This window comes from Felis catus, chromosome A3 (genome assembly GCF_018350175.1).
Source record: "Felis catus isolate Fca126 chromosome A3, F.catus_Fca126_mat1.0, whole genome shotgun sequence".
NCBI classification, from domain to species: domain Eukaryota; kingdom Metazoa; phylum Chordata; class Mammalia; order Carnivora; family Felidae; genus Felis; species Felis catus.
The window spans coordinates 25,933,160-25,958,651 of NC_058370.1; the positions used below are offsets into that span (position 1 = coordinate 25,933,160).

Consider the following 25,492-nt stretch of genomic DNA (forward strand, 5'->3'; position numbering starts at 1 on the left):
ATCCAACTCTTGACCTCTACTCAGGTCCTGATCTCAGAGTTCGTGAGTTCGAGCCCCACTGCACTGACAGTGTGGAGCCTGCTTGGGATTCTCTCTCTTCCTCTCTCCCTGCCCCTCCCCCACTCTCTCGTGCATGCTCTCTCTCTCTCTCTCTCAAAATAAATAAACAGTAAAACAACAACAACAACAACAACAACAACAACAACGACCGCCCCAGGGAGACCATTCAGGCCTATGATCACAATATTTGCTAAATGAAAGTGTGATCTACTTCCCTCTCATCCCATTCAATTTGTAAAGCTCTATCTGGGCTTGAATATAATTACTCTTGGTGTTTCCTTGACCTCTATGGACACACACACTCGTGTGCCACGGGCATGTGCCGGGTACATGCATGCCCAGTGCCAAGTGTCTTTGAAAATCATCCCCAAGGGAACTGTCAAGTTTGGTGGCAGGGTGTCAGAGCTGGTAGGGGCTTGGTGAAGGTCTCCTCCAGCCCCAGCCCCGGCTCCCAGCTGGGGAGACTGAGCCCCAAGAAAGCACCACCTCAGTCTCCACATTCCCAGGCCAGACCTATTGCCAGGCAGTAAGGCTACTCGGGCAGGATTTTTTGCCCTTGGGGTAACAACGTCGCGCAGGGATTTCTAGGACAAACGGCCAATGCCAGGGTTTTGTTTCTGACTTTGCTTGACTTTTGCCTGAGCTGTTCCATCCTCTTAGAATGCCCTCCCCCCACCCATCCACAGCCTGCCTGTCCATCAAGTCTTAGCTTCAGTCTTTGCCTCCTCCGCCGGGAAGTCTCCCCTCCATCCCCAACCACCCTCAGTTTCAAAGATCACAGTTTGAACTTGATTGTATTCTTAATCCATCCCACCCAAGATGAGCGTTCCCTGCTGCCCCCACCCCATCCTTTGCTCACACATTTTCATCCACCTGAAGTCCCTTCCTCCCTCTCTTTGCCTGACAAATGCCTAGCTGCCTGCTCCCTGCCGCTGTTGTCCCAGCTCAGTTGTGAGCTCCTGCAAAGAAGGACCTCCATGGTCTTCCCTCAGCTTCAGATGGAGCCCAGGGAGGCCCCTCAGGTCTTCTGTCTCCTTGATCTTGCCTAAGTCCTGCAGCATCTGAAGATTTCAATGTCCAGTGGCTTCCTGTTAGGTGGGGAGCACTGGGTAGCCGTCGGGACATAGATCCAAGCCCTTGCTGTGTGATCTCAGGCAAGTCCCTTCCCGTCTCTGGGCCCCAGTGTTCTCAACTGTAAAAGACATTCTCTGGGGAGAGCTCCACAGGTGGGGCCTGTCCTTACCTTGCTGAGCCCAAGGATATCCTGCAGATGACCGACCTCTGCCTCCTGACCCAGGAGCGAGAAAGTCCTTATATTCAGGAGCCTGATTAGCTGTTTGGATAATTAAGGGCTTAATAAGGCCCAGATAATTATCTAGAGGTCCAAAGAACAGAGCCCTGATGTCCACGTGATGCTTCAGTCCGTTCCAATGTAAATAGCACAGAGGAGGAGAGTGGCTGGGGAGCCTGGGTGGCTGCATGAGGGTGGGCACTGGGGAGGGGATGCGGTTGCCTTAGCAGGCTGCAGGGCTCACGCTGCCCCCTCCCCTGGACTCAGCACCTCCCACCAGGCTGGACACATAGTGGGCACTCATCTGTTTCTTCCACATTGATTGAGAACCTACTGTGTGCCAGGCCTACTAGGGGTGCTGCAGTGAACGGGGTGTTGGGGCTCCTCCTGGAGCCTACAGTGGGAGACAGGCATGTGACAAATCAATAATCATAGAGCCAGGTCATTCCTGGGGAGATAAGGGTGGTGGAAGCCGCTGAACCAGGGGGATGGGATTGGAAGGGAAGAAAGGGCTTGACATTAGAGCCAAAGATTCCTAGGGCAGAGGGTGTTGGAGCTGATGCCTGAAGGGTGAGCAAAGCCAGCTCTTCAAGGCAGTGGACAGGTGTCTCAGGCAGGTGCCGGCGATGCAAAGTCCTGGTCAGCATTGCCTGGAGCATCTGAGACTCATACAGGGCACTGGGAGCTAATGGCCCAGTGGGGTATCATCAGAGGGACCCTCCTGGAGGAAATGCCAGGAGCTGGCAAATACCAGGTGAGCTTCTCTCGAGCTCCAAACCTAGAGGACAACGAAGGCAGAGTGATCCCAGGGCCACACGCAGGCTGGCCACAGAGCTGGGGCCGGAACCCAGGCCTTGGGTGTCTAGCCTCTGGTGTGCTTACCATGAGGCCCTCAGGGGGCCTGGCTGGGGACACCTCGAGAGTGAGAGAGAGTCGCAGGGGGCTGCTGGAGGCCTGAGGTTTTCCTCATCTACCCACAGGGAGCCCATAGGTCTGAACGTTGGCGGACGCTGCTGTGCCCAATGTGCACATGGGGCCACTGAGGCCACAGGGGGCAAGGGCCTGCCTGAGGTCAGCAGGACTGAAGCCAGGTTGGGACAGGAGGAGAGAAGGGCCTGGGCCGGCCCAGCCAGACTTCACCCTGATCCGAGCCCTGAGCTGGAGGAGTCAGTCTACAGATAGCATCATTTTATCCCTGCTGATCCACCCCCAACAGACAGAGGGACAGACAAGCCTCACCTGCCCTCCCCCTGCAGTGCAAATCCACCCTGGTGTACCTCAGGTCACCTGGCTTTCCTTGCCTCCCCCTAGGGCCATCCCAGGTACTGTGGGGAGAGCGGGAAGGCTGGAGAAGCCCCCTGCCTAGTGTCAGCGATCTGGGCCCCAGCCCCAGCCACTGTCCCCACAGTGTGGCCTTGGCTGCTGTTTTATCCTCTCTATAATTGTGAGAAGAATAACAATACGCTTTCCGAGAGGGAAAAGGACCTTCATGTCATCCCCTGTCCCCCCAAGTTCAAAGTAAACTGGTCCTAACTGACTTCCAGTGGCCAGGTAGGAGGCAATCTCCCTAAAAATGAAATTATTGTAAGGAAGCAGAGAGTTTTTCCTGGGGCCCTGGGTCGCCATGTGGCTTCAGGGTTCCCTCGGGGAATACTGGTCCAGCAAGCTTGTGGCTGGACCTCTCAAAGCCGCTCTGACCCAGCTTTCATTCATCCAATAATAAAAGCAATAAGAGGGCCGTTTACTGTGCCCGTGACCTGCGCCAGGCATCCTGCTAAGTGTTTGATCTGCACTAGAGCATTTAAACCTTAGGACCGCCCTATGAGATGAGCACTTTGGCAATTTTCTCCATTTTACAGATGGAGAAACTGAGGCTCAAGGTCATACAGCAAGTGATGGCACAACCAGGAGTTAAATCTGGATCCAAGGGACTCCAGATCCCAGGCCAAGACCTTCCAAGGCACACCCAAGAAGGCTCCCGCCTGCCCGTCTGACCTCCCTTCCACACACCCCAGGATCGCCCTGCCTGGTCCCCTATAACACCCGCCCACCACTGCTCCAAATTCAGGCTGCTTCCTCCAGGGAATCCTCCCAGCCCCCCTGCTCCCCCTACATCTCTGACACAGAAGACTGGGCTGGTTCTGAAGTTCGGTGCCATCTTTCCCCTTCCTGGAGATGCTTTGGGGACACAACAAAGGTGGCTCCCCCATTTACCTATGGGGCTTGGTCTCCACGCGGCTTCTTGGGGCTGGGGGCTGGGGCAAGCCCGGACCAAGCATACGCAATGGTCAGCAGCTCACTAACCACACATTTATATGCACCTGCCGTGCTAGGCTCTGTGAGGGAAGCCACAGGCCCCAATGACAGTGGTCTGAAATTGAAGGACGTCAGAGTCACCAGGGTGGAGGGGTTTGGGTGTGGCCAGGGGAGACTGCATTTGAGCTGGTGGACAGGGGTAAACTGGTTCAGATTCAGGTGTCCCAGGGGGAGAAAGAGCAACGGCTCAGAGAGAAAGTGTGTGCAAGGTGTGTGTGGGGGGCGGGGGGACGCGACCCGTGAAGGAGCCAGACCAGACCTGAGAGGGCGCAGGCTCGCCTTCTCTGCCCCACGTGTCAGCAGTGACTGTCCCGCTGCTCTGCATGCACCCTCCCACACTCAGATTTGTTTCAGCGTTTCCCCTTTAGAGTGAGTGTGCCCTCAGCTGCGGGCAGGGGAGGGGCATGCAAGAGGAAGGGGCTTCCTGCACTTACTTAGTCGTGTGGCTGCGAGACCGTCCAACTGGTCCAGAATGTGACCCCCCTCTGCCACCCTGCAGCCTCAGCCTGGGACAGGCTCTCTGCAGCCCTTTCCAAACAAACCAGACAGCTTACCTCACCCCCCACCCCACCCCTCTGGTGCATCCGATCTGAAAGCCTCTTGCCCGTGCCAGGGCCCGGACTCCCTCTGTAAGCACCCACATGTGTCTGCATGCAGCCGCCACCTCCCCAGTGCTCATCCCCTCCTCTCGAAGGAGCATCTATTGTAGAACCAGGCACATCATGGGTACAAACAAAGGCCTAATCTGGGTGAGGAAGCTGATTGGATAAATGGGTAGATATGTGGATGGACAGATGGATGGAAGGAAGGAAGGAAGGAAGGAAGGAAGGAAGGAAGGAAGGTTGGATCACTGCACTGGCCACTTAATAGATGGACACTGTATACCAGCTTACAATCCTTTTCTAAGCTATTAACTTTCTCTCCTGGTTGGGTCTGTATTCTTAAAATTTTTGCCTTTGTCATATTCCAAATCACCTAGCCCTGGACTGAGCCCATTTTAAGTCCAAATAAAAGTAGGATTAATGAATGAATTCACTAAGCAAGCAAATGAAATAACAGCCGTGCTGTCCTGAGCACAATCGCGAGGTTGGATGTTAGGGTCGGGCCTTCCCTTTTCTCAGCGCTGCCCGTGCCCCTCCCTACCACCCAGGCCCTGGGGTCGCTCCAGGCCCCTCCGCCTGTCACACCGAGTCGGGATGAACCTGTAACCCTTAGAGGGTGACCTGTTAGTGTCACACTGTACCAAAGGTCTTGGTGGGAATTCAGGCCTTTTCCCGTAGAGAAATAAACGGAATGTGAATCCCGTATATCTAGGCAGGAAGGAACACTCTGTCTGGCTAAGAGCTTAGCTTATCAAGGGAAGAAAATCACATGGCTTTGGCTTGCCAGGGTTCGCGTCCCTTGGTCTTCCCTAGGCCATCTTGTCGTGCGTGAGCCGCTGAGTCTGAAGAGCTTTCAAAGGGAAAGGACTTAGACACACTTGAGGCCACAGGCCCAGGAGGAGGCAAGTCCCCTCCTTCCAACGGACCCTTACCTGTATCCCGGTAAGCCAAAGACAGAGACGCCGCCCAAGAAGGCAGTGCACTCCCTGTCACCTGAGGCTTGCGACCCAAGGACACCCCAGATGGGGTGCTGGTGATGGAAGAGGGCACTGGACATCTTATTCCTGGAGTCCTGGAAGGGCCCTCTCCTAGAAGTCTGCCACCATCCCGCTCTGCGACTTGCCATGTTCCTCTCCTTGCTGGGCCTCAGTCCCTGCATCTGGCAAATGAAACCCCACGGCCTGCCCGCCTGGCTCATGAGGCTCTTCTGAGGTGCTAGGAACAAGATGGGACTTGACACTGTAGAGGAGAAATGCCACCAGCTGAGGACACAGTGCCTAAAGTGCCACTATGACATTGGTAACTGCCAGCCATCTGTGCTGCTCTCCAGGGTCCCCTTTCAAAATATGAGCTTCCCGGGGCAAGGAGGTGAGGGAGTCAACAGATGCAGTCAGCAGAGATGTGGTCACACCCTCTTCTTCTGCCAGGTGGCTCTGGTGGCTCCGGGGACAAACAGGACCCAAGAATTGGACGTAGGCAACGAGCCTCAGGTTTGCACAGAGTTCACTGGGTCTGGCTGGAGGTTGCAGCGAGAAAATGTTTAATGCGAGAGGGGACAGGTCTGTACAGCCTGGAGAAATGGTCTGTGCTCACAAGGACGGAGGAGGGAGGGGGCAGGAGGGGAGGGAAGGAGGGTGGGGGAGGGGGAAAGAGGGAGAGGGGAGTGGGGAGGGGAGCTCAGGCACTCAGTGGAGATTAAACAGCCTGGCTGGATCATCTGGCTTGCCGGTGATGGCTAAATGTGGCTTTGCCTCAGTTTCCCAAGTGTCTTGAGGCAAGAGAGACCTTGAAGCAGGCAGCCGGCCCACTCTCAGCTCCCCTGGTGGTCCCACCTCAGCGCTGGTATAGGAGTCCGCTGGATATCACGACGTAGCCCTGGAGGGCAAGGAAAACCATGGGCCAGGTCAGAGGCCGCACGAGGGCCAGTAGGACCTCCAGCCGCCCCACCAGCCTGGCTTTGAGCTCGTGTTCTGCCACTCTTGCTGCAGGTATCCTGAGGGCCGTCTTTCGCCTCTCTGGGACTCAGCTTCCTGCTGTCACTTGGGAGTGGCCACTCTATAGGCCTACAACGAGGATGCAGCCAGGGCACATGGGCAGGGCCCCCAGCATGGGGCTGGGGCTCAGTGCGTGCTTGTGGACGCCGTTGGGACCAGCTCTGTGTTAGGACAGGGGGTCCAAACCACTGAGCGTCTTCTCCACGTCCAGGTCTCCCCGGGAGAGCCAGACGCCTTCCCTATATCCTCCCTCCCTGCACTGCAGAACTGTGCCCAGGGCCTGCCGGTCATCCAGTCATTCCTTCCACAAATCTTCATTGAGCCTCCGCCGCAAGCCGAGCCCTGTTCCACGTGCTGGAGACAAGCCAGACCCAGGCCCTGCCCACCTGTAGCTCATACATGGTCCGGTGCAGTAGCCATTGTTAAATTAAAGCCAATTAAAATTACATAAAATTTACACTTCAGCTTCTTAGTTGCACTGGCCACATTTCAAGTGTCCAACAGCCACTTGTGCCCAGGGGCTGAGCGGCTACCGTGTTGGACAGTGCAGATTTCCATCCTCACAGAACGTGTTTTTGGACAGTGCTGGTCTAGAGACCTTTGACTTTGGACCCAGTTGGCTACATTGGTGAGCACCCCGGCGGGTGGGTCAGCCACTGACCTTGCCTATCTGGGAGAGTCTCTGGGAAATTTTCACTAATAGCCCAAGTTCCAACATGTGATAGTTGTTCCTTTTTTGGGGGGTGGGGGAGTGGGTCACCCAAGTGCCTTCGAGCCATAGTTCTAAAGCAACATGGGCATCATCCCTGGGAAAACATCAGTGGTCCCACTCGGAAGATGTGAATAACACACACAGATATTGGGCTTGAGGGACCTTGGCTAAGCTTTCTGTCCTTTGTACATCTTGATGAGTGAATAGAAAGAATATTATCATTTATATCTCAGGTGACACGGCAAGAGGTTGTAAGGTCTCACCCTGGGCAGTGAAGATGGAATTTCACCCTGGGCCCACAGTTTCCCAACAGGGAAGGTGATTTTAGAAGGGTCTGGAAGCCCCCGTCCCCCATCCAGCCTATGGAGGTTTGTGTATAAAACCGGAAGAAGCCTGTGTGTGTCATCTTCCACAGACACCAAAGAGGTTGTGCCCACAACCCAGGGCATAGATTGTGGGATAACTGAGTCCCCTAATGTGTCCTGGCATATTTGTTGAGGACCCTTGTACCAATGTCTCTAAACATCCGAAATTTTCCGTCTCGTTACAGCCAAGGATTCATGGCATGGTCTTGACAGGAACAGAGGACATCCCAGGCCTGGCTGACCCAGAGACCCCACTGTTCGTACTAGCGGGAAAGAAGGGTGGGAGGCACCCTGCCTCGCTGAGCCCAGCCTTCCCCCGAGGGTGGAGGAAGCCCATGTGGTCACATCCAAAGGCTCTCACCTCATAGACAAAGACCTCAGGGTCGACATAGTGGAGGTTGACCACGTTGGGGAGGGCAATCCCCATGCCCAGGAGAGCTGCAGGAGGGGAAGGAGAAACAGGTCAGCCAGGAGGCCGCAAGGGAGCACCACCAGGAGACGGCCCCATGCTGAAGTCCTCACGTGCTTCGTGACTGAGTCCCACAGACAGCCAGGGAGCGGGAGCCATTATTATTAGACTCATTTTACAGAAGGGACACCTGAGGCTTAGGGAGGGGAAAAAACTTAAAAACGCCCACCCTCATAACCTCTGAGCCCTGGCGGTGGGTAGGGGGCTAGAAGGGAACCTGGAGCAGAGGAGGGTCAGCAAGGGGACCGTAGGGGCCTACTGGCACAGAGGGCGGGGCTCACCGTTGAGGTGATCCAGCAGGGGCTTCTTGAACACGGCGTCCATGAGTGGGTGCACTTGATCTGTCTACAGCCACGTAGTCGGGGAGGCCGTCGGCCCGCTCCAGTGAGGGGCCGAGAGAGATGGACAGATGGGTCACACATGAACACGACGACAGACACAGACAGGCACACAAATGGCAGAGGCACGGGTGCGGGGAGGAGGGCAGGTCATCCCAGTCCCGCCTCCAAGCAGAGCCCAGCTACTCCTGGGGTCAGGACAGCTTTCTGAGCATCTGGCCCCCAGAAACCGCTCTCGGGAGAGGAGACAGACCAGCACCTGGCTGACCCTGTGTGCCCAACAGGTGGCTGGCAGACTGCCCGATGCCAGGGGACTGGCTGCCTTATTGGTGCTGACCAATGGACAGATGGACTGATGGTGGATAGACTGATGGACCGTATTGACTGACAGGCCGGCCAGCAAAGGACGGCGTGGTGGCTAATGACCCGGCCACGGCACATGACTGAAGGAGCAGCCAACCCTGTCCAACGCTGGCTTGTCTGATTACCGACAGACTCAGTGATTCTTGGCCTGACCGGTCATCGACCACCAGGCAGTGACAGGCAGGCTAACTGACGGGCCCCACTGAAGAACCGAGGCTGACGGACCGACTGACCAGCCGACAGACAGCCTGGGCAAGACAGACTGGCCGCTGTCCCCAGGCACCCCAGGAGGAAGCTCGATCACGGTGGTTCGTACAGGTGCACTCATGTGCAAGCACACGGCTCAAGGCCTGCCCAACCCAGTGAGGGGGTCTCTGGAGACCCCAGCCCCACACTCACATCAATGAAGCCCACATTGGAAGAGGCCACGGCGAGCTGGATATCCCTGGAAGAGAAGCAGGAGGGTTAGTGCTGGGGCCTAGTCCCCCCGCCCCGCCCCCACCATGTACCACGTGCTGCATTCCAGGCTCCCCTGCCGGACACTGATGGGTGACGCTGTGACAAGGGGCTGCAGGCCCATTGCACAGAGGAACACACTGAGGCTGCTGGATCCAAGAGGCCTTCCTTACCCCAGCACAGATGTGGTCCCCCGAAGCTTCAACTTGGACACAGAGAGCTGGAGGCTCAGGTTCACAACCTGGCACGAGGGGAGAGCAAGGTCAAAGAGCACAGAGCCACGTGGGAGTCCTCAGCTGGCCACCAGCTCCCACCCCTTCCCTGACTGATTCAGGTGTTTGTGGAGCCCCCGGAGGCGTCGGGCCCTGCACACAGCCCTGGGACAAACACAGTGTGAACGAGACAGACCAGGTCTCTGCCCTTGGGAACTCTCACAGGCCAGGGGAGGTGAACAATAACCAAAGTAACCAGACAAGGGCCTTGCAGAGAGTGGCAGGTGCTGTGAAGGCAGAGTGGGAGCATGGAGAGGGCTGGTGGGGCCTAGCTTTCTCAGGGTGGGTGAAAAAGCCTGCCCTGAAAAGGGCTGAAACTTTAAAAGAAAAAATTTTTTAATGTTTTTATTTATTTTTGAGACAGAAGAGACAGAGCATGAGCAGGGGAGGGGCAGAGAGAGAGGGAGACACAGAATCGGAAACAGGCTCCAGGCTCTGAGCTGTCAGCACAGAGTCCGATGCGGGGCTTGAACTCACAGACCTTGAGATCACAACCTGAGCTGAAGTCGGACGCTTAACTGACTGAGCCACCCAAACACCCCCCAAAAAGGGCTGCAACTTTTAAGCTGAGACCTGAAAGAGGAGAAGCCAGCCATGCCAAGAGCCAGGGGAAGAGTGTCCTGGGCACAGGGGACAGCACATGCAAAGGTCCTGTGGCAGGAATGTCATGGCATAGTGAAAGAACAGCAAGGAGCCCAGTGTGAACAGAGCAGAGCAAGTGAGGAAAGTGGTGCCGAAGTGGGGTCTTGGGTGTCACCACCCTCCCAGCCAGCCCCACCAGCCCACCTCACTCACCATATCAAAGGAGAAGAGGGACCGGAAAGCTGAGTTGGAAGCCACTGCCCGGACCTCCACGAAGGGCTGCAGCTGAAGCGTGGCATTGTGGGTATGAAGTGTGACCACGGGCGTGGCACCCAGCTGCACCTTGAGCGCCACAGGCATGGGCTGGGGGAACCAGCGGGCCACCTGGGGACGAGGGGAGGGAGAGAGGGAGGAGGGCACCTAGGGGCAAAGGCTGGGTGGACTCTCCACTCCTCACCCCTCCGTCTCTGCTCAGATGTGACTGGGTCTCAGGCCGGCGTCCTCAGGGACGCCCCGCCTGAAGGGGTGGTAGCCTTGTGATCTGTGCCAGGAGGGACAGGAATTCAGGGGCCGAGGGAGCTTGAGAAGGCTCCTGGACCAGGCTAGGGGTCGGGGCCTCCCCTAGGAGGTAACCCCGAGCTTGGTCTTGAAGATGAATGAGAGAAAAGGAAGCAGAAAAGGCCTTCTGGGCAGAGGGCAGTGGCCGGATGAGGGCATAGGAGGGAAAGAGCATAGGAGCTGGGGGCGCTCCTCAGATAGAGCAGGTGCAGCTACAAGGACAGACACTGAAGCCCGCATGGGACACATATGAGCCAGCAGAGACCCCACAGCCAGAGACTCCCCCACTCCAGTCCCAGCTGGGCCTCAGCCCCCGAAATGACCGAAAATGTCACCAACCTCGGGGATGAGCTGGCCCAGCACAGATGTGTTGAGTAGGTTGTCACCCGACTCCTGAAATCAGCCCCCACATCACGACAGGTTTGAGGGCAGCCACTCCCCAAGCGAGACCAGCTTTTGCCTCCCCGTAACCCCCATTTAACCTTTCCAACAGCCAACCCGTGGCCCCAGATCTCGAGCTGCCCCACCCACGATTTGACCTTTGCAGGGCCTCCCCAGGCTGGGCCACCGGGCGTGCCTGTCCCACGTGCCCTGGGCAGCAGGTCCGACCCTCACCAGCTGCCCTGTGATGTCCAGGTTGAGGGCACCAGCCTTCTGCAGCAGCAGGAGGACAGAGTCAAACAGGTCCTGGGAGAGACCCACGGTTGCCATGGTTCCATCGGCACCCACGTGCAGTGGCAGCACAAAGGGGGTGGTGTCCACGGGCAGGACAATGGGCTTGCCCAGTAGGAAGAGAACGGCCTATGGGGTTGGGGGGTGGTGAGAGGGAGAAAAGCAATGGGGCCTCAGCGGGGTGGTGGCTCCATCACAGAACCTGGGGCTCTGAGATGCCACCCACCCATATGCCACATGCTGTCCAGCCTCACACCTTTGCCTGCATGCCTTGCTCCCGCCTGGAAGGCCATTCCAGCTCCTCCTCCCTCCTGTAGTCCAAAGATGCCAGAAGCAACAAGCCCAAGGACTCCGGGCTGACAAGGTGGCACTTACGTTGATATCCAAGGAAATGTAGTCCTTAGTGATGTTGGGCACACTGATCATGGAGTAGCGAATCTGGGACTCTGGACCCACAGGGTTGAGGCCTAAATGAAAGCGGGATGAAGAAGAAAAAATGGCATCCTTAGCCTTACCTACCAATGCCTCATCTATCCAGAAAACTCAATTATCTGACTACCCAGGCCAAGAAGCCGAGGCGGTAAGAAAAAAAAAGGTCTCTGAGTAAGTGAACTTATGTCACAAAATGCACGCACCCAAGATTCAGCCGCTTACAGCCTGTGGACTCTTACTTTACACACAATTCTAACAGTTTTGGTTTCTCGCTTTCCGAATCAATGGAAGACTAGAGACCCCAAGTTAGAAGGAAAGGGAAGGGTCACTCTAGGCACAAATACCCCGTGAAGAAAGCAAGAAGGGACGGCAGAAAAAGAACGGAGCTCACATGTGTCAAGGTCTGGACATTTGACTTACACTGTCCCATTCAATCTTTACCACGAGCCTGTAAGGTTAGGAGCCCGTTTTACACGCACACACACATACACACACACACACACACACACACACACACACACACACACACAGTTTGGTGAGCTCAGTTGTGCCCAGGACTGTATACCTATCTGTCTCTCTCCACCTGATCACACAGCCTCCTACAGAAAGTCCAAAGGCACATGCCCCTGGGACCATGCATGCACTGTGGGAGCAGAGCAGTGCTGCTCCCCAAGAGACCCTCAGGGAAACTTTTGTTCCAATTACAGTCCAATTGCTATAAGGCGAGTTCCCCCAAAGCTCAGAATATTGTGACTGGGAAGGTTGCAAAGGGTGAGTCACTCGTGGGAGCCACATCTCTGGACACGGCTAGGCTAGCCGGCGTGGCAGGTGAAGGCTCAACCCTGCGGTCAAGAAAACCCAGCTTTTAGCAATAGGTCCTCCAAGGCTTTGAATGACCAAAGTGTGTGTGTGTGTGTGTGTGTGTGTGTCCATCAGATTTCTGTCTGGTTTTCTAATGTCTCCTCCGGATTTAATTTTGTTTCCTCAGTATTCTGGAAATTTCTTGTGCTTGTAAAAGCAATATAGTATGACTCCATTTCTACAGCTCCGTGGCCGTCAGAAGATTGGGGTGGGAGGAGGGGGGCAGCCCAGAGGAATCTGCGGGGCTGGCGAGGTGTTCTGTAGCTCAAGTTTGGAGGTGGTTACACAATTGTATGCGTTTGTCAGAACTCAGAGGACTGGACACTTAAAAGAGAAAATTACTGTATGTTTTCAAAATGAATAAAAACATTAAAAATGTTTAAATCCTGCACTGTGGACATACAGAAGGGGTTTTTTTTTTTTTGAAAGATGGAAAAAATATAGCCCAGAATCTCAAATTTATTTTTGTCGGTAGTTTCTCCTGCAGAGACTAACTCCCTGCCATCTGTCCTCCCCTCAGTAAAGCTGCACCGAAGCCGTGTGTGGCTTTGGGTCCTTCTGTGGTTTCTTTACGGGGTGGCGTTATAGCTTCGTCAAGAGCACGGCTCTCAAGGCAGGCTGCCTCAGTTTCTCCATCTGTAAAATGGAGCTAATAATACTACAGTAAATATTAGCTTTTATTATACTATATTTTGCCAGGCATGCTGCTGGGTGATTAAATGCCCTTTTAAGCTATGCCTTTTAATGGCTCCTGTCACTCCACGCCGTAGGTGTACGTGACTCGTATAAAGAGTCCCCTAGGGCTGGACGTTTAGATTTCCTTTACCAGATTTTTTTTAATTCCTCAAAGAAAAGGGCAAGAGCTGGCCTTTGCTATGAGCCCAGCCACAAGCATCTTGATGGCGCTAACTCCACGAGGGAGAAGGGAGGGACGAATGTTTGTAGAGACTACTGCCCGCCAGGCACTTACCCTGTGCTGTCCCATAGCAGCACATGGGAGAAATAGGGATTTTGAGCCCCGTTTGTTTGGATTGAACTCGTCAGGCTCAGAGAGGTGGAGTGACTTCCTGAGACCACACAGCATTTGAGCAACAAAGCCAGGATTTAACTTCATGTCCTTTGGTTCCAGGTCCAGTTTCCTTGATGTCTCGGTGCCTCCTGTTAAGGTTAGTATGGCGGGGGGGGGGGTGCTGCAGCAATGAGGGGAGGAGGCCAAATCAAGGACTGTTCCCTGCAGGGACGGTGAGTCGGGCCATGACGTGTGGGCAGAGCAGTGGGTGGACACGTGCGGAGGAGAAAGCCAGCATGAGCCAGCTCATGGGTGATTCTAGCACCGTGCTGAGGATCTTAGACTCGGAGCCTCCAATTTCCCGTCTAGAAACTGGGGGGACGGAGGCCGCCTCACGGGACTGTTGTTGAACATTTGCCCAAGAAAGCCAAAGCTACCCTGATACGAAAGTCTTCACTGAAGAACCCACCACAGATAAACATGGACCCTGTTGGCCGTCCCTCCTGACCTGACACCAGCATGCCGCCCTGCCTCCTGTCCCCGTACACCTGTCCCACACTGCGTGACAGCTAAGAGGTAAAGCCCTGACTCCCATTGCAAGGCGTATCTGCCGACAGTCAACGCCTCTGGATTTTACAGAGGCAGCGATGGTGACATGGGGAAGCACTAGAATCCCGGGCAAAGTGCTCAGATAGAGGAAGGTGTGCTTGCAACAGGAGCATCTTTAAGACAGGTTTGCGGGGAAACGGAGGGAGCCCTGGATTATGCTCAGGCTCAGGAGAACATATAACCCCCCAGATCAACAAAGGATGCACTCTTTGACCCGACCGGGGCAGGGCAGGTGATGGCCAGAGTGGGTTTTTTTCTTTTTTAATGTTTATTTACTTTTAAGAGAGAGAGAGAGAGAGAGAGAGAGAGGCAGGGAGAGACAAGAGACACAGAATCTGAAGCAGGCTCCAGGCTCCGAGCTGTCAGCAGAGCCTGATGCAGGGATCGAACCCAGAGCCGTGAGATCATGACCTGAGCCAAAGTCGGACGCTTAACCGACTGAGCCGCACAGGCGCCCCACCAGGGCCAGCGTGTCATTAATGCGGATAAACAACCGCTGGAACAAAACGAGGCCTGCCTGCTTTCACAGCTTTTAGCTTTGTGTCGTAAGAGCAAGTCCTGACCCAGCCTTGTTCAGGTCACTACTGCAGCCACGCTTGCACGTGGACCATGCACTGTGGCTCCGAGCCCTGGGAGCCCGGCCGTGGTAGCGGAGGCAGGCGTGGAGGGCAGTGGGGGTGTGACCAGTGTTGGCAGATGAACACCCCAGCTCTTGTCCCTCGGGCAGGATGCAGGCACGTTGGCCTCGGCCGCCAAGAGCCCCCCGGTGGCATGAGCCCCAGTTGCCCACCATAGCGCCTCTGCTCAAGAATACACCTTCCTTCCCCTCCCACAGGCACCCCTCCCCAACCAGTACCCCTAGGACCCACCCCATTCAGGCCACATAGGCTAGCAGCTTGTCTCAGGGTCTGCTTGGGGCGGGGGGTGGTTATCCCCACAGGCCTTGCTCCTAGTATACTCCCTGTACTCCTGCATATGAAGACCCCTGGAAAAATCAGAGGCCGACAAGCCAGACGGAAGATGGAGAGGAGAGGGAGGCTCGCCTCTGGATGGGTGGATGGCGGCTGAGAAGGCAAGTGGGGGCAGGGGCACTTGGGAGCAGACGAGCTTGAGTTCATGTGCTGAGTCAGAGAAGCCTGTCGGAGAAGGTGTCCAGTGGGAAATAGAATACACTAAGCCCCAAACTGCCAGTGGGGAGAGTCTGGCAAAGAACGTGGGAGATGTGGGAACAAAACCAGGGGACAATGGGGTCTCTGAGTCTCCAGGCAGGGGAGGAGGCAACTGCAGACTGAATGTACTCCCCCGCCCCCCCACACACCCGCATGTGCACACTTGCACGCACACGGCAAACATTCGAAGACATGATTCTAGAATTTGGAGATTCCCCAAGTCCATCAATAATTGTTCAGTCATCCTACGGTTGATCTCCCAGAGGTCAGCCCTGACTGGGGGGCCCTTTGAAGGGTCTTAGGGACCCCAGAAGGGGCTCAGAGGCCCCAGTACCCTCCCCCCGGGCCCCAGTTCTTACCAATTAAAGTGCCCAGGTGGACGTTGAGGCCCTGCACCAGGTTGGAGACACTCAGGCACAGCTGTGGCAAGACAGAGGCAGAGGCTGGTTAGGATGGCACTGGGGCTGGAGGGGTGAGGCGGGGAGGGTCTAGGGTCCCAGTCTGGAAGCCTCCTCTGGCCCACCAAGGTCTAGAATCCCTTCCTTCCTCGGCCACCCAGTGGGCATCTTCCAGCACCTCTCCTGGGCACTGAGGATTCAAAGAAGTTGGGGCCCATGAGCGTCGAGGAAAGAACGGGTCAGTGGGACACAGCAGGAGGGGACCACAGCTGGGCCCGGACAATTGGGCCAAGGAGCCTGCTGCACTGGGGCCCAGAGGCCAGCTGGGGGATGGGTGCTGCACACGGTGAGGGCAGGCAGTGGTCAGCGAGCAAGTCCAGAGTTCTGGGCACAGTGGGCAGCCCGAGAAGTGTATTAAGCCAGGGTCAGTGTGATAGAAGGGGGGGCAAGGAGAGACCACAAGGCCAAGGGTGGTCACAGCCTGGTCCAGACAGAGCTGCTGGGGCTGGGCCAGGGGGCAGAGGAGAGGGCCAGGTGAGGCTGTACTGCCTTCAGCCCTTGGGCCTCAGTCTTCCCATCTGCAAGATGGGAACACTGGGGCCCGCCTCTGCTGGGTGTGGGATGGCACCGACTGGGCTGATTTGGGGCTGTAGGGACCAAATCAGGAGACGGGGTGGCGTGGGAAGGGGCAGAGGTGGAGAAGCAGCCCGCCCTTGGCAGTGCGACCCTAGCTCCAGAGGCACTGTCTCTGACCAATGACAAGGGTGGAAATAGCGACAGGAATCACAGCGCTCACTCTGCCAAAACTGTTCTAAGCTCTTCACAGATGTTAATGTGCTCAACTCCACCCTACCTGGCCGGAGAGGGAGGTTTACTCTCTGTGCTGCGCATGTGGAAATGGGGTCCGAGGGACGTTCGGTGACTTGTCCGAGTGTCACAGCCGGGAAGGAGGGGACCAGGATTCAAGCCCAGGCCACACCTGGCTCCAGTGCCCATGCTCTTGTCCACCTTCTTTTTGTCTTTTTCATAAGCCCCACGGCCTCTGATAGCACTGCCTCCCCGCCACCCTCCGGCATGGAACTGGGGCTGGCCCAGGAGCAGGGGCCTCCCTTCCCCGCAGCCCCCAAATCCACCCTTATTTCGTCCTCTCTGTCACTGCCCCAGACCATCCCCTCAGCCTCTTTCCTGCCCTCGTGGGAAGATTGGAGAAGTCCCATGGGCCTTCTATTTTAGAAAAAGCACTGACAGTCCCAATGCCCCCATGCCTACAATCCCCCACTCATGCACCACGCCTTCACGGGGAAGCAATGGCCTGGCCCCGGGGACATCTGGCAGGAGGTCTATTTACCTTGTTCCGCAGGACAGCTCTGACGTGCTTCTGCACCAGGGCCAGCGGCCCCGGGGCCACGCTGAGGGAGAGTCACAGAAAACGCTCCTGAGCTCCGGGGCGCCCATTCCGGCCCGTTTCTCCCGGCCCACAGTCTCAGAGACAAGGGTGTCCCCTGAGCCAGGGGGGCCAGTGAATCCCATTCCTCACTCCCATGTGCCAGACGCAGTGCTGGCACCATTGTCCCCGCAGATGAGGAAACTGAGCCTCAAAAAAGAGGTCACTGGCTTGGAGGTTCGGAAGTGGCCAAAACGTGATTATGAGGTCAGGCTCGGGGGAGACAGAGAAGACGCCGTGAAAGCCGGACTCAGCCCCGTCCTTGGCCCGCTGGCTTCATGGCCACTCTGAGCCCAGGGAGCTGGGGGTGCTTCCTGCTCAGGCTCCAGTTCTCGGTGACACAGCCAGGAGAGTCCCTTCCTCATTCTGCGCCTCAGTTTCCCCTCTGAGGAGATGGGTCTAAGTTGTTTCTCAGCGGGGATCCATAGGACTATAGTTCTTCGGGGTTTTTTACTTTAAGTTTTTATTTAAATTCCAGTATAGTTAACATACAGTGTCATATTAGTTTCAGGTGTATAAGTTAGTGACTCAACACTTCTGTACATCACCCCGCACTCCTCAAGGCAGGTGCACTCCTTCCTCCCCATCACCTGTTTCCCCCCCACGCCCCCTCCCCTCTGGTAACCATCAGTGTGTTCTAGTTAAGAGTTTGTTTCTTATTTTGACTCTCTCTCTCTTTCTTTTTCCCTTTGCTGGTTTGTTTTGTTTGTTAAATTCCACATATGAGTAAAATCATATGGTATTTGCCTTTCTCTGACTGACTCATTTTGTTTTGCATCCATGTCATTGCAAATGGTAAGATTTCTTTCTTTTTTATGGCTGAGTAATATTCCTGTGTGTGTGTGTGTGTGTGTGTGTGCTATATCTTCTTTATCCATTCACAAATGTTGATCCAAGCCTCAGCCCAAGCTCACTGAACTGCACCTCAAGGGAGGTGGGAGAAGGACAGCTGTGTTTCTAATGTCTTTAACTTCTGGGCTTTCCTCTCCATGAGCAGCCCCTGCCCATGAGGACGGCGAGGGGTCATGTGTTACACGTGAAGATCATGGGACCCAAGATGGGCGGATTTGTGCCCAGCCCCCTCTGGGGGGAGAAAGGCCAGTCCCAAATGCCCACCCAGCTCACATGTGAGAAGGTAGACATCATGCAGGAGGTGAGTCAGGCTACGGGGGTTTGAACGCACTCCGCCGTTTGCCAGCTGTGTTACTCGGACAAGTTACTTAACTGTTCTGGGTCTCCATTTGTTCTCTCATAAAACAAGGGAATACTTACATCTTCCTGGTAGGACTACTGTGATGTCGTGAAGGGCTTAGAACCTGCACAGCACACAGCAGGTGCTCTGGAGGTGGGAGCCCCTGTCAGCTTTAGATGCAGCCCTGACTCACAGTGAAGTTGACGGGTCCCAGCCCCCTGGGCCTCAGAATCCCCATCTCTGCAGGGAGAGACCTCTGAGGTCCCTAAGAGCCACGTCAGGCCAGCATCCTCCCTGAGCAGTATGGTAATGGCTGTGCATCGTCATGTGCTGTGGGTCGGGGGGAGCGCAGTAGAGGGGACATGACCTCACCGTGTGGCCTTGGGCAAGTCCCTTCCCCTCCCTGAGCCTCAGTGTCCTCAGCCATAAAACAGGTGTGATACTGGGGGTCTCTTAAGCCCCTTGGGGCAACTGGATGAAAGCTTGAGCAGGAAACTCGAGAAATGGTACCACAGGCTGGGCAGCTGGGACTCTGCAGCCCCGCCCTCACCAGGCACTCACCTGGAACTGCCATCGGACACATTGGCATTGCTGAAGAGCGGGAAGCAGGCAGAGATGCTGACCACGGGGGTCCCGATGGAGCCCTGGGCCACATGGGCATCGGCCAGCACTACCACGGGCAGCATCAGCTCCAGGGGCTCTGGGACTCTGTGGGACACCATTCCTGAGCCCCAGCGGCACCACCCAGCGGAGCCTACCCTACAACCCCCCCCCCCACGGCCCGAGCCTGCCCTCCACTTGACACAGGCAGGTGTGAGATGGCCCCGCCTGGGGCAGGCTCAGAGCCCTCCACACTCCACTCAAGGTCACGGCCATTGCAGCAGATGGGCTTGAACTCTGGTTCCCCATACCCTCTCACTGTGAGACCCTGGGCCAGTCACTCCCCATACTGAGCCCCAGTTTCCTCTTCTGTGAAATGGACATAAGCGTGACGGTGCCTATCTCTCAGGGCTGTGCTGAGCTTTCTATGAGGTGGCCACGTGAAAACACCCTGTGTGGAGCCTGGCCCACAGCAGGAACTCTGTGGATGCCCACGCTGATGGTTTGGAAATCAAACACACATAAAGTGCCTGGGACACGGGGATAATTCTGATAGCTACATCTACTGAGCACCTGTAGGAGGTGTGATTTTAATTACGGCAACAGATCCGTTCACTGTGTCCCTCACAGCCATGCTGCAGAGTTTCATCCCACTTCACAGAGGAGGAAACTGAGGGCTGCAGGAGTGAAATGGCTTCCCCAGGGACACAGCTGTTGAGCAGGGTCCAGGTTCTCAGAAATTCTCTCACCATCTCGCTCCCCAATTGGAGGGTGCGGAAGGAGCACTGGACAGGAAGTGGAAGGCTTGGGTGCAGGCTCTGGGACTTGCTAACTCCCCTCCCCTCACTCTGCCCCTTGGAGCTTCCCTGAAAATCCTGCTGCCCACCCCTGCCCCCAGGGAGATTCGCTCACCGAAAGACCTTGAAAGTAAAATTGGCTGCTACCAACAATCGCACCCCAAAGTCGGCAACGAATTTCAGGTGGAAGTGAGGCACACGGATGTTCAAAGTCTGGATCCTGTAGGGTGGGAGTGGAGGTGATGGGGTGGCCTCATTAAACCTTGGAATCACCTCTGGGGTGGGTGTTCTGAGCCACACTGCTGATGTTATAAAGAAGGACTTTCTGACTGTGGGAACCATGGCATGAGGAATAGGTAGTGAGTTCTCCACCCTAGGGGGCATGCAAGTCACTATTGGACAACCAGCTGGTGGGGAAAGGATGCAGAGAGGATTCCCAGCCTTGGGCAAGAAGTGAGTGGGATGATTGTTCGGGTCTTGGAGAGATTTAGTTTCTGACAGAAGTGGGGAAATCTTGGAAGGTGGGCTCCAGAAGGCAGAAACTCCCCTCCATGGCATTCTAGTCAACAGCTTTGGCTTGTAGCCCTCCAGGGATGGGAAACTCATTCCCTTCAAAGCTGCCTATTCTGATCGCTAAGCACTTTTTTTTTTTTTTTTTTTTTGAGAGAGAGAGAGAGAGCAAGGGGTCAGGGCCCGAGAGAGGGAGAGACAGAATCCCAAGCAGCCTCCACACCCAGTGCAGAGCCTGGGACTTGATCCAGGGACTTGATCTCACAACCGTGAGGTCATGATCTGAGCCGAAATCAAGAGTCAGACGCTTAACCGACTGAGCCACCCACGTGCCCCCTCTAAGCACTTTCTAGCTATCTTTTCCTTTTTTTCCTAAATGAGTCATGTTTTCCCTCGCACAGTTGGAGGTGGGAATTCAGACAATACAAAATGACATAAATTTTAAAAGTCACATCAAAACTCCACCCTCAAACAGTCTCACTGTTAGCACTTAGCTGACATCTTTCTGTGACTCTCTTTGGGACACAGGCTGACCTAGAACCTGCTTCTTTTCACTTGACCCCCGCCTTGGCTGGCTTCCCACTTCTACAAACAAGGACACGTGTGGCCAACTATAAAACATTAAGGAATCCCTGACTCTTGGGTATTTATGTCGTTCTCAGTTCTCCACTGTAAGCCAAGAGCAGTGCCCCAGGCCTACCCTAAGAGTCTCAAACTGGGGGCCTCCACACCAGCTATTTTAAGTGTTTTTTGGTAAGTTGCCATCATTCAAAATCGATAGATTTTTTTATCAAATTTTTTTTAATGTTTATTCTTGAGAGAGAGCAAGAGACAGAGCATGAGCAGGGGAGGGGCAGAGAGAAAGAGGGAGACACAGAATCTGAAGCTGGCTCCAGGCTCTGAGCTGTCAGCACACAGCCGGATGCGGGGCTCAAACTCACAGACTGTGAGATCATGACCTGAGCTGAAGTCAGATGCTTAACCCACTGAGCCACCCAGGCACCTCCAAAATTGATAGATTTTAAATATATATATCTATATATATAGATATAGATATAGATATAGATATAGATATAGATATAGATATAGATATAGATATATATGACTTCTCTTGGGTATCCAGAGATCTGGCAATAGTCAATCTGTTCCCACATGGATGGGGACAGTTGGCTCAGCCCCTGGGGGTGTCTGAGCTTGAGATGGCCCCCATCCACCTCTACCTTTGAGTCTCTATTCATTACAGGGCGTGTGGGGGTTCTTAGGCTCAGACTTGTGTCTCAACTCAGTGTCTCGCTTTTGGAGGAAGTAGCCAAGGGTCTTGCCAGCCCTGGGGACCCAGGAGCTACAGTCTTGGCTCCTGGGGGCAGAAATCTGCTAATTTAGAGGCCCCAGGACCACCCCCACCCCCATGTCTCCACCTTGGTCCCAGCTCCTCAATCATCTTGTGACCACTCACCTGAAGGGTGGGCGTACCTGATGGGGGAAGCCCCCCTCGAGCTGGTAGGGAGCACTCCCCAATATGTGGGGCACTCATCTAGTGGACTGAAGCATTTTTCCCAGGAGGTGGGAGCACTCACCTTGTGGGCTGATGCACCTCTCCATTCCAGTCCAGGAAATACGGGACTGTGACGTTCAGGGCCTGCTGGAGCGGAGCTTTCCCAATTTCAGACACTGCAGGGCCAGAGCAGGTGAGGTCAGACGGTCCTCGGGAGCTGCTGAGCAAGACCGCACCACCCACCACCGCCTGCCCCACATCTTGGGCAGAGGGGACTTGGAGACTGGAAGGGTGTTACACTTGCTCACGGGCAGGGAGGGGGTAGGGGATGCAGTTGGGTCCCCATGAGTGTTACTCACACCAGGCCCTGCAAGGCATGCCTTTCCCCTTCTTGCTTCTGCCTTTCGAAATCTTTTTTTTTTTTAATGTTTATTTAGTTTTGAGAGACAGAGACAGAGAGCGGGGGAGGGGCAGAGAGAGAGAGGGAGACACAGAATCCGAAGCACGCTCCAGGCTCTGAGCTGTCAGCACAGAGCCCGACGCGGGGCTCGAACTCACGGACCGCAAGATCATGACCTGAGCTGAAGTCGGACGCCCAACTGACTGAGCCACCCGGGTGCCCCCTGCCTTTCTAAATCTTGTCTGCCCCACTCCTCATAAACAAGAACATCCTTTGCCCTTCTGCAAGACTCTGATTGAATCCCATCTCTTCTGGAGCCTTCCCCCAAGTCCCCAAGCAGAAGGAGCATTTCCCAGTAGAGTGGGACAGAGAGTGGGGGTGCTGTCCTTGGGGGGCCAGAGGCTGAGGATTCTGGAGTCCCTCAGATTCTGGGTACAAATCCCAGCTCTGCTACTCACCACCACTGTGGCTGCTCTGTGCCTCAGTTTCCCTGTCTGTAAATTTGCAATGATTATAAAGGTACCTGTCACACAGTGTCCTTGTAAAGCCTCAATGCACAGTAAATGTTAGCTTCCACTGCTATTTATTTGTATAATAATAATGACTGTCACTTCTCTAGCACCTCTTTTGTGCCCAGCACTGTTCTGAGGGCTTTGCCTCTCCTCACAGTTCTATGACGTAGGTACTACCTTGTGCCCGGTTTACTGAGAGTGAGGACATCTGGCAAGGGAATGCTGGATCAGCTGAGGCGTCTGGCCTCCAAGCCCTTGAGCTTCCTCGTGCACCTGTGCGGCCAGGCGAGGGAGGTGCTCACTAAACCATCCAACATGAGTGGGAGGAAAACGAGAGGTAATGGTGCTGGAAGGGAGCACCAGATGAAGAGTCCAGAGGCCTGGACTTCCCTCAGACTCACTGTGGGAACCAGGAAACCACTGCGCCCCTCTGGGCCTTGGTTTCCTTAGACCTGGAGCAGAAGGCCAGCGGCCTCTATGTTCTCGATACTACGCTCCAGCCTGACCTTCTGTGGCTGAGCCAAGACTCACACCCAGGCCCCTAGACTCCACCTACAGTGCTCGCCTGACACAGGTTTGCAAGACGGGATTGGAGAGACACTGTTAAGAAGCCACCCAGCGCCACCTTAGAGGTGTGTGCGGTCTGAGCCTCCTGCTGGATTTCCACCAAGAGCACACGCAGGTGCACCTGGGATGGTTCTCGGGGACAAAGGAGGCTCACACAGGACAGGCAGAGAGATGACGGCCAGCGGAAGGCAGCAGGCCTCATGTCCCTGCCTGTAGTTTCCACGCACATCTCCATGCCCCAGTGACAGACTAACACGGGTCACTGACCCCTTTCACTGCCTGCCTATCTGCCCGGATACAAGGTCCCGGAAGGCTGTGTGTGTGCCAGGGGCGCTGCTGCCTCCGTGCTTCGTGGCCTGGGCCACTCAAAGTCCCTTCTATTGTCTGACCTGAGTGCCTCATGCTGTAATCTGAATTTGGTCTAGACTTGGGAGAAACAGCTTCTGATTTCTCACCCCTGACCCAGCTCTGGTGGGATTCCGGGGGCAACTGGGAGGTAGCTTTTGTCCCTCCCTGGGCCTACGTCTTCTCATTGTGCCCTCCTCGGGGGATGAAGCAGGTCTTCGAAGGACGGGCAGAGTCGTAGGATAGAGACCTTGCCCGAGAGGGGCCCAGAGCAGCGCTGGTCTTCTTCCTGTGAACCCCACAGAGCTCCAGCTCCAGTTCTGTGCCAGACGTGCCTTCCCCCAGCACACGTGTGTGCACCTACAGCCCACCCTGCACGCACGCATGTACATGTGCAGGCCTGGCAGCCACACCTGTATGCTCACACCCAGGCACGTGCGTAGTGCTTGCACACGTACAAGTCAGTACAGGTGCTGACACTCAAGCGCACACGTGGGCACTCTCAGGCTTGCACGCAGACACGCACGAGCAAAAGCAGACACCCACACCAACCCTTGCCCACCTCGCGGGGCCACACGAGTACAGCCGTGCGTGCGCACACGCGTGGCAGACAGGACATATACCCCCGCTCGGGCATTTACTTAATAAGCGTTTGCCGAACCGCACTTCGTCAGCCATTATCTGGGGGCCAGGGACACAGCGGCCCAGGAGATAAAACCCGGGTCCCCGTGCGGCTTTTGAGTTCACAGACCCGCAGGCACGCTTGGGACCGTGCCCATGCTCGTGCCCTGTCACACGGGGTAGCCCGGCAGCACGCCTCTTACCGTAGCTCAGCACGGCCCTGTTGAGTCTGACCACGGTGCCCAGCATGGAGGCGCTGACCACAGGCAGCAGCAGGGACAGCAGCAGGCCCACCCTGCGTGCCGGAGCCATGACTGTCCTGGCCACTGCCTCCCCGAGATCTGTGGGTTGGGGTGGGGACGAGCATCAGAAAGCTTGCCCAGAATGCGTCCCCACCCCGCTGGCCGTTTGAACCCCACCCCAGCCCGGAGGTCGCAAGCCCTGGGTGGTGATCGCAGCCCTACCCGAGACCCTCACACGTCCGTTTTGCATCTCTGCATTGGGAGGTATCACCTTCCCAGCCTGCTTCCTCAGGAGCCACAGGGAGATCTGGACTGGAAGCGGGTCCCAAGGCCCAGAGAAGACATGGCTTTGCCTAAGGCCACACAGCAAACTAGGGCCGGCGGTAGGACCCACGCCATGCCAGAGGAGGTGGAGGAGATTCCTGGTTAGGGAGACTGAGAGCAGCCTCCCGCCCCAAGGAGAGAGCCCGGGCCCACCACCCCCAAGCCCAGGGCTTTTCTTCCCGATGCCAGGAGTCCAGCCCAGTGTGACAGCCCATCCTAGTGTCCAGCTGTTCGAACCCAGCCAGGGGAAGACGCAGGGTGGCTCCTGTCCTCACCTTATCCTGTACCAGCTGAGGACTGTCCTAAATGCAGGCCTCTAGCATGGCCCCCAAACCCCTCCAGACCCAGCCCAGCCAAGCGGATGGATCTGTGTCTGACTTAGGAATGAGGGGCCGCTGCTGAGATGGGCTAATGGAGGCCCAGCGAGGTGGCACTTGCCCAAAGTCCCACCACAAGACCGGGGATGGACCCTTCTGTGGAAGGCGCTTGGAAGTCGTATTCCCGTTAAACAGATGGGGAAGTCGAGGCTCCTCCCCGGAGGGGTGCCAGCCCCGTTCCCATTCCTACCTCAGGTGGTTTTCTGGGACGGGTGGATTCTCAGCCCCTAGCAGGTGTGGAAGCTGTTTTATGAGGCTCCCAGGTGTGTGTGGCTCACTGCAAAGGGACCCAGGGAGGGGCAGGTTTGCTTGTGGTTGCGAGTGTTTTCCCTGCAAACACGGCCTGTGCCAAAGTGTTTCATCCTATATGTGGTGGGGCGGCCACGTAACCGGGCTGCTGCCGAGCGCCGCAGGACCCTGGGGATGGGCCACCCTGGGGCCTCCTAGGCCGGGAGATCTCTGGAAAGAGGACCACTCCTCACAAGGCCCCCTCAGCACTCCAGCCGGGCCTGGCCAGGCCCAAAGTCAGGGACACGAC

The 25,492-nt window shown here is 55.9% G+C and overlaps 1 protein-coding gene across 1 annotated transcript; it reads right to left on the minus strand.

Moving 5' to 3' along the window:
* Nucleotides 1-5,885: 5,885 nt before the first annotated feature.
* On the minus strand, nucleotides 5,886-24,353 carry BPIFB2 (BPI fold containing family B member 2). The gene is made up of 15 exons (XM_023251329.2): nucleotides 24,215-24,353; nucleotides 21,649-21,742; nucleotides 19,677-19,781; nucleotides 18,726-18,872; nucleotides 16,877-16,937; nucleotides 15,490-15,550; nucleotides 11,426-11,517; nucleotides 10,994-11,179; nucleotides 10,718-10,771; nucleotides 10,034-10,204; nucleotides 9,140-9,207; nucleotides 8,910-8,955; nucleotides 8,091-8,154; nucleotides 7,702-7,778; nucleotides 5,886-6,144 (listed from the first exon to the last, which is right to left on the minus strand). Exons 1-15 carry the CDS (start codon nucleotides 24,321-24,323, stop codon nucleotides 6,103-6,105), a joined length of 1,377 nt encoding a protein of 458 aa, XP_023107097.2. The 5' UTR covers nucleotides 24,324-24,353; the 3' UTR covers nucleotides 5,886-6,102.
* Between the last annotated feature and the right edge of the window lie 1,139 nt (nucleotides 24,354-25,492).

Excerpts from the sequence above, each read along its gene's own strand:
- BPIFB2 (XM_023251329.2), bottom strand. The coding sequence starts at position 24,323 with ATGGCTCCGGCACGCAGGGTGGGCCTGCTGCTGTCCCTGCTGCTGCCT. Across the intron at positions 15,551-16,876 it reads GAGCTGTCCTGCGGAACAAG|CTGTGCCTGAGTGTCTCCAA; the intron begins GTAAATAGACCT and ends GTCTTGCCACAG. Across the intron at positions 9,208-10,033 it reads CCCTCTTCTCCTTTGATATG|GTTGTGAACCTGAGCCTCCA; the intron begins GTGAGTGAGGTG and ends CCCTCGTGCCAG.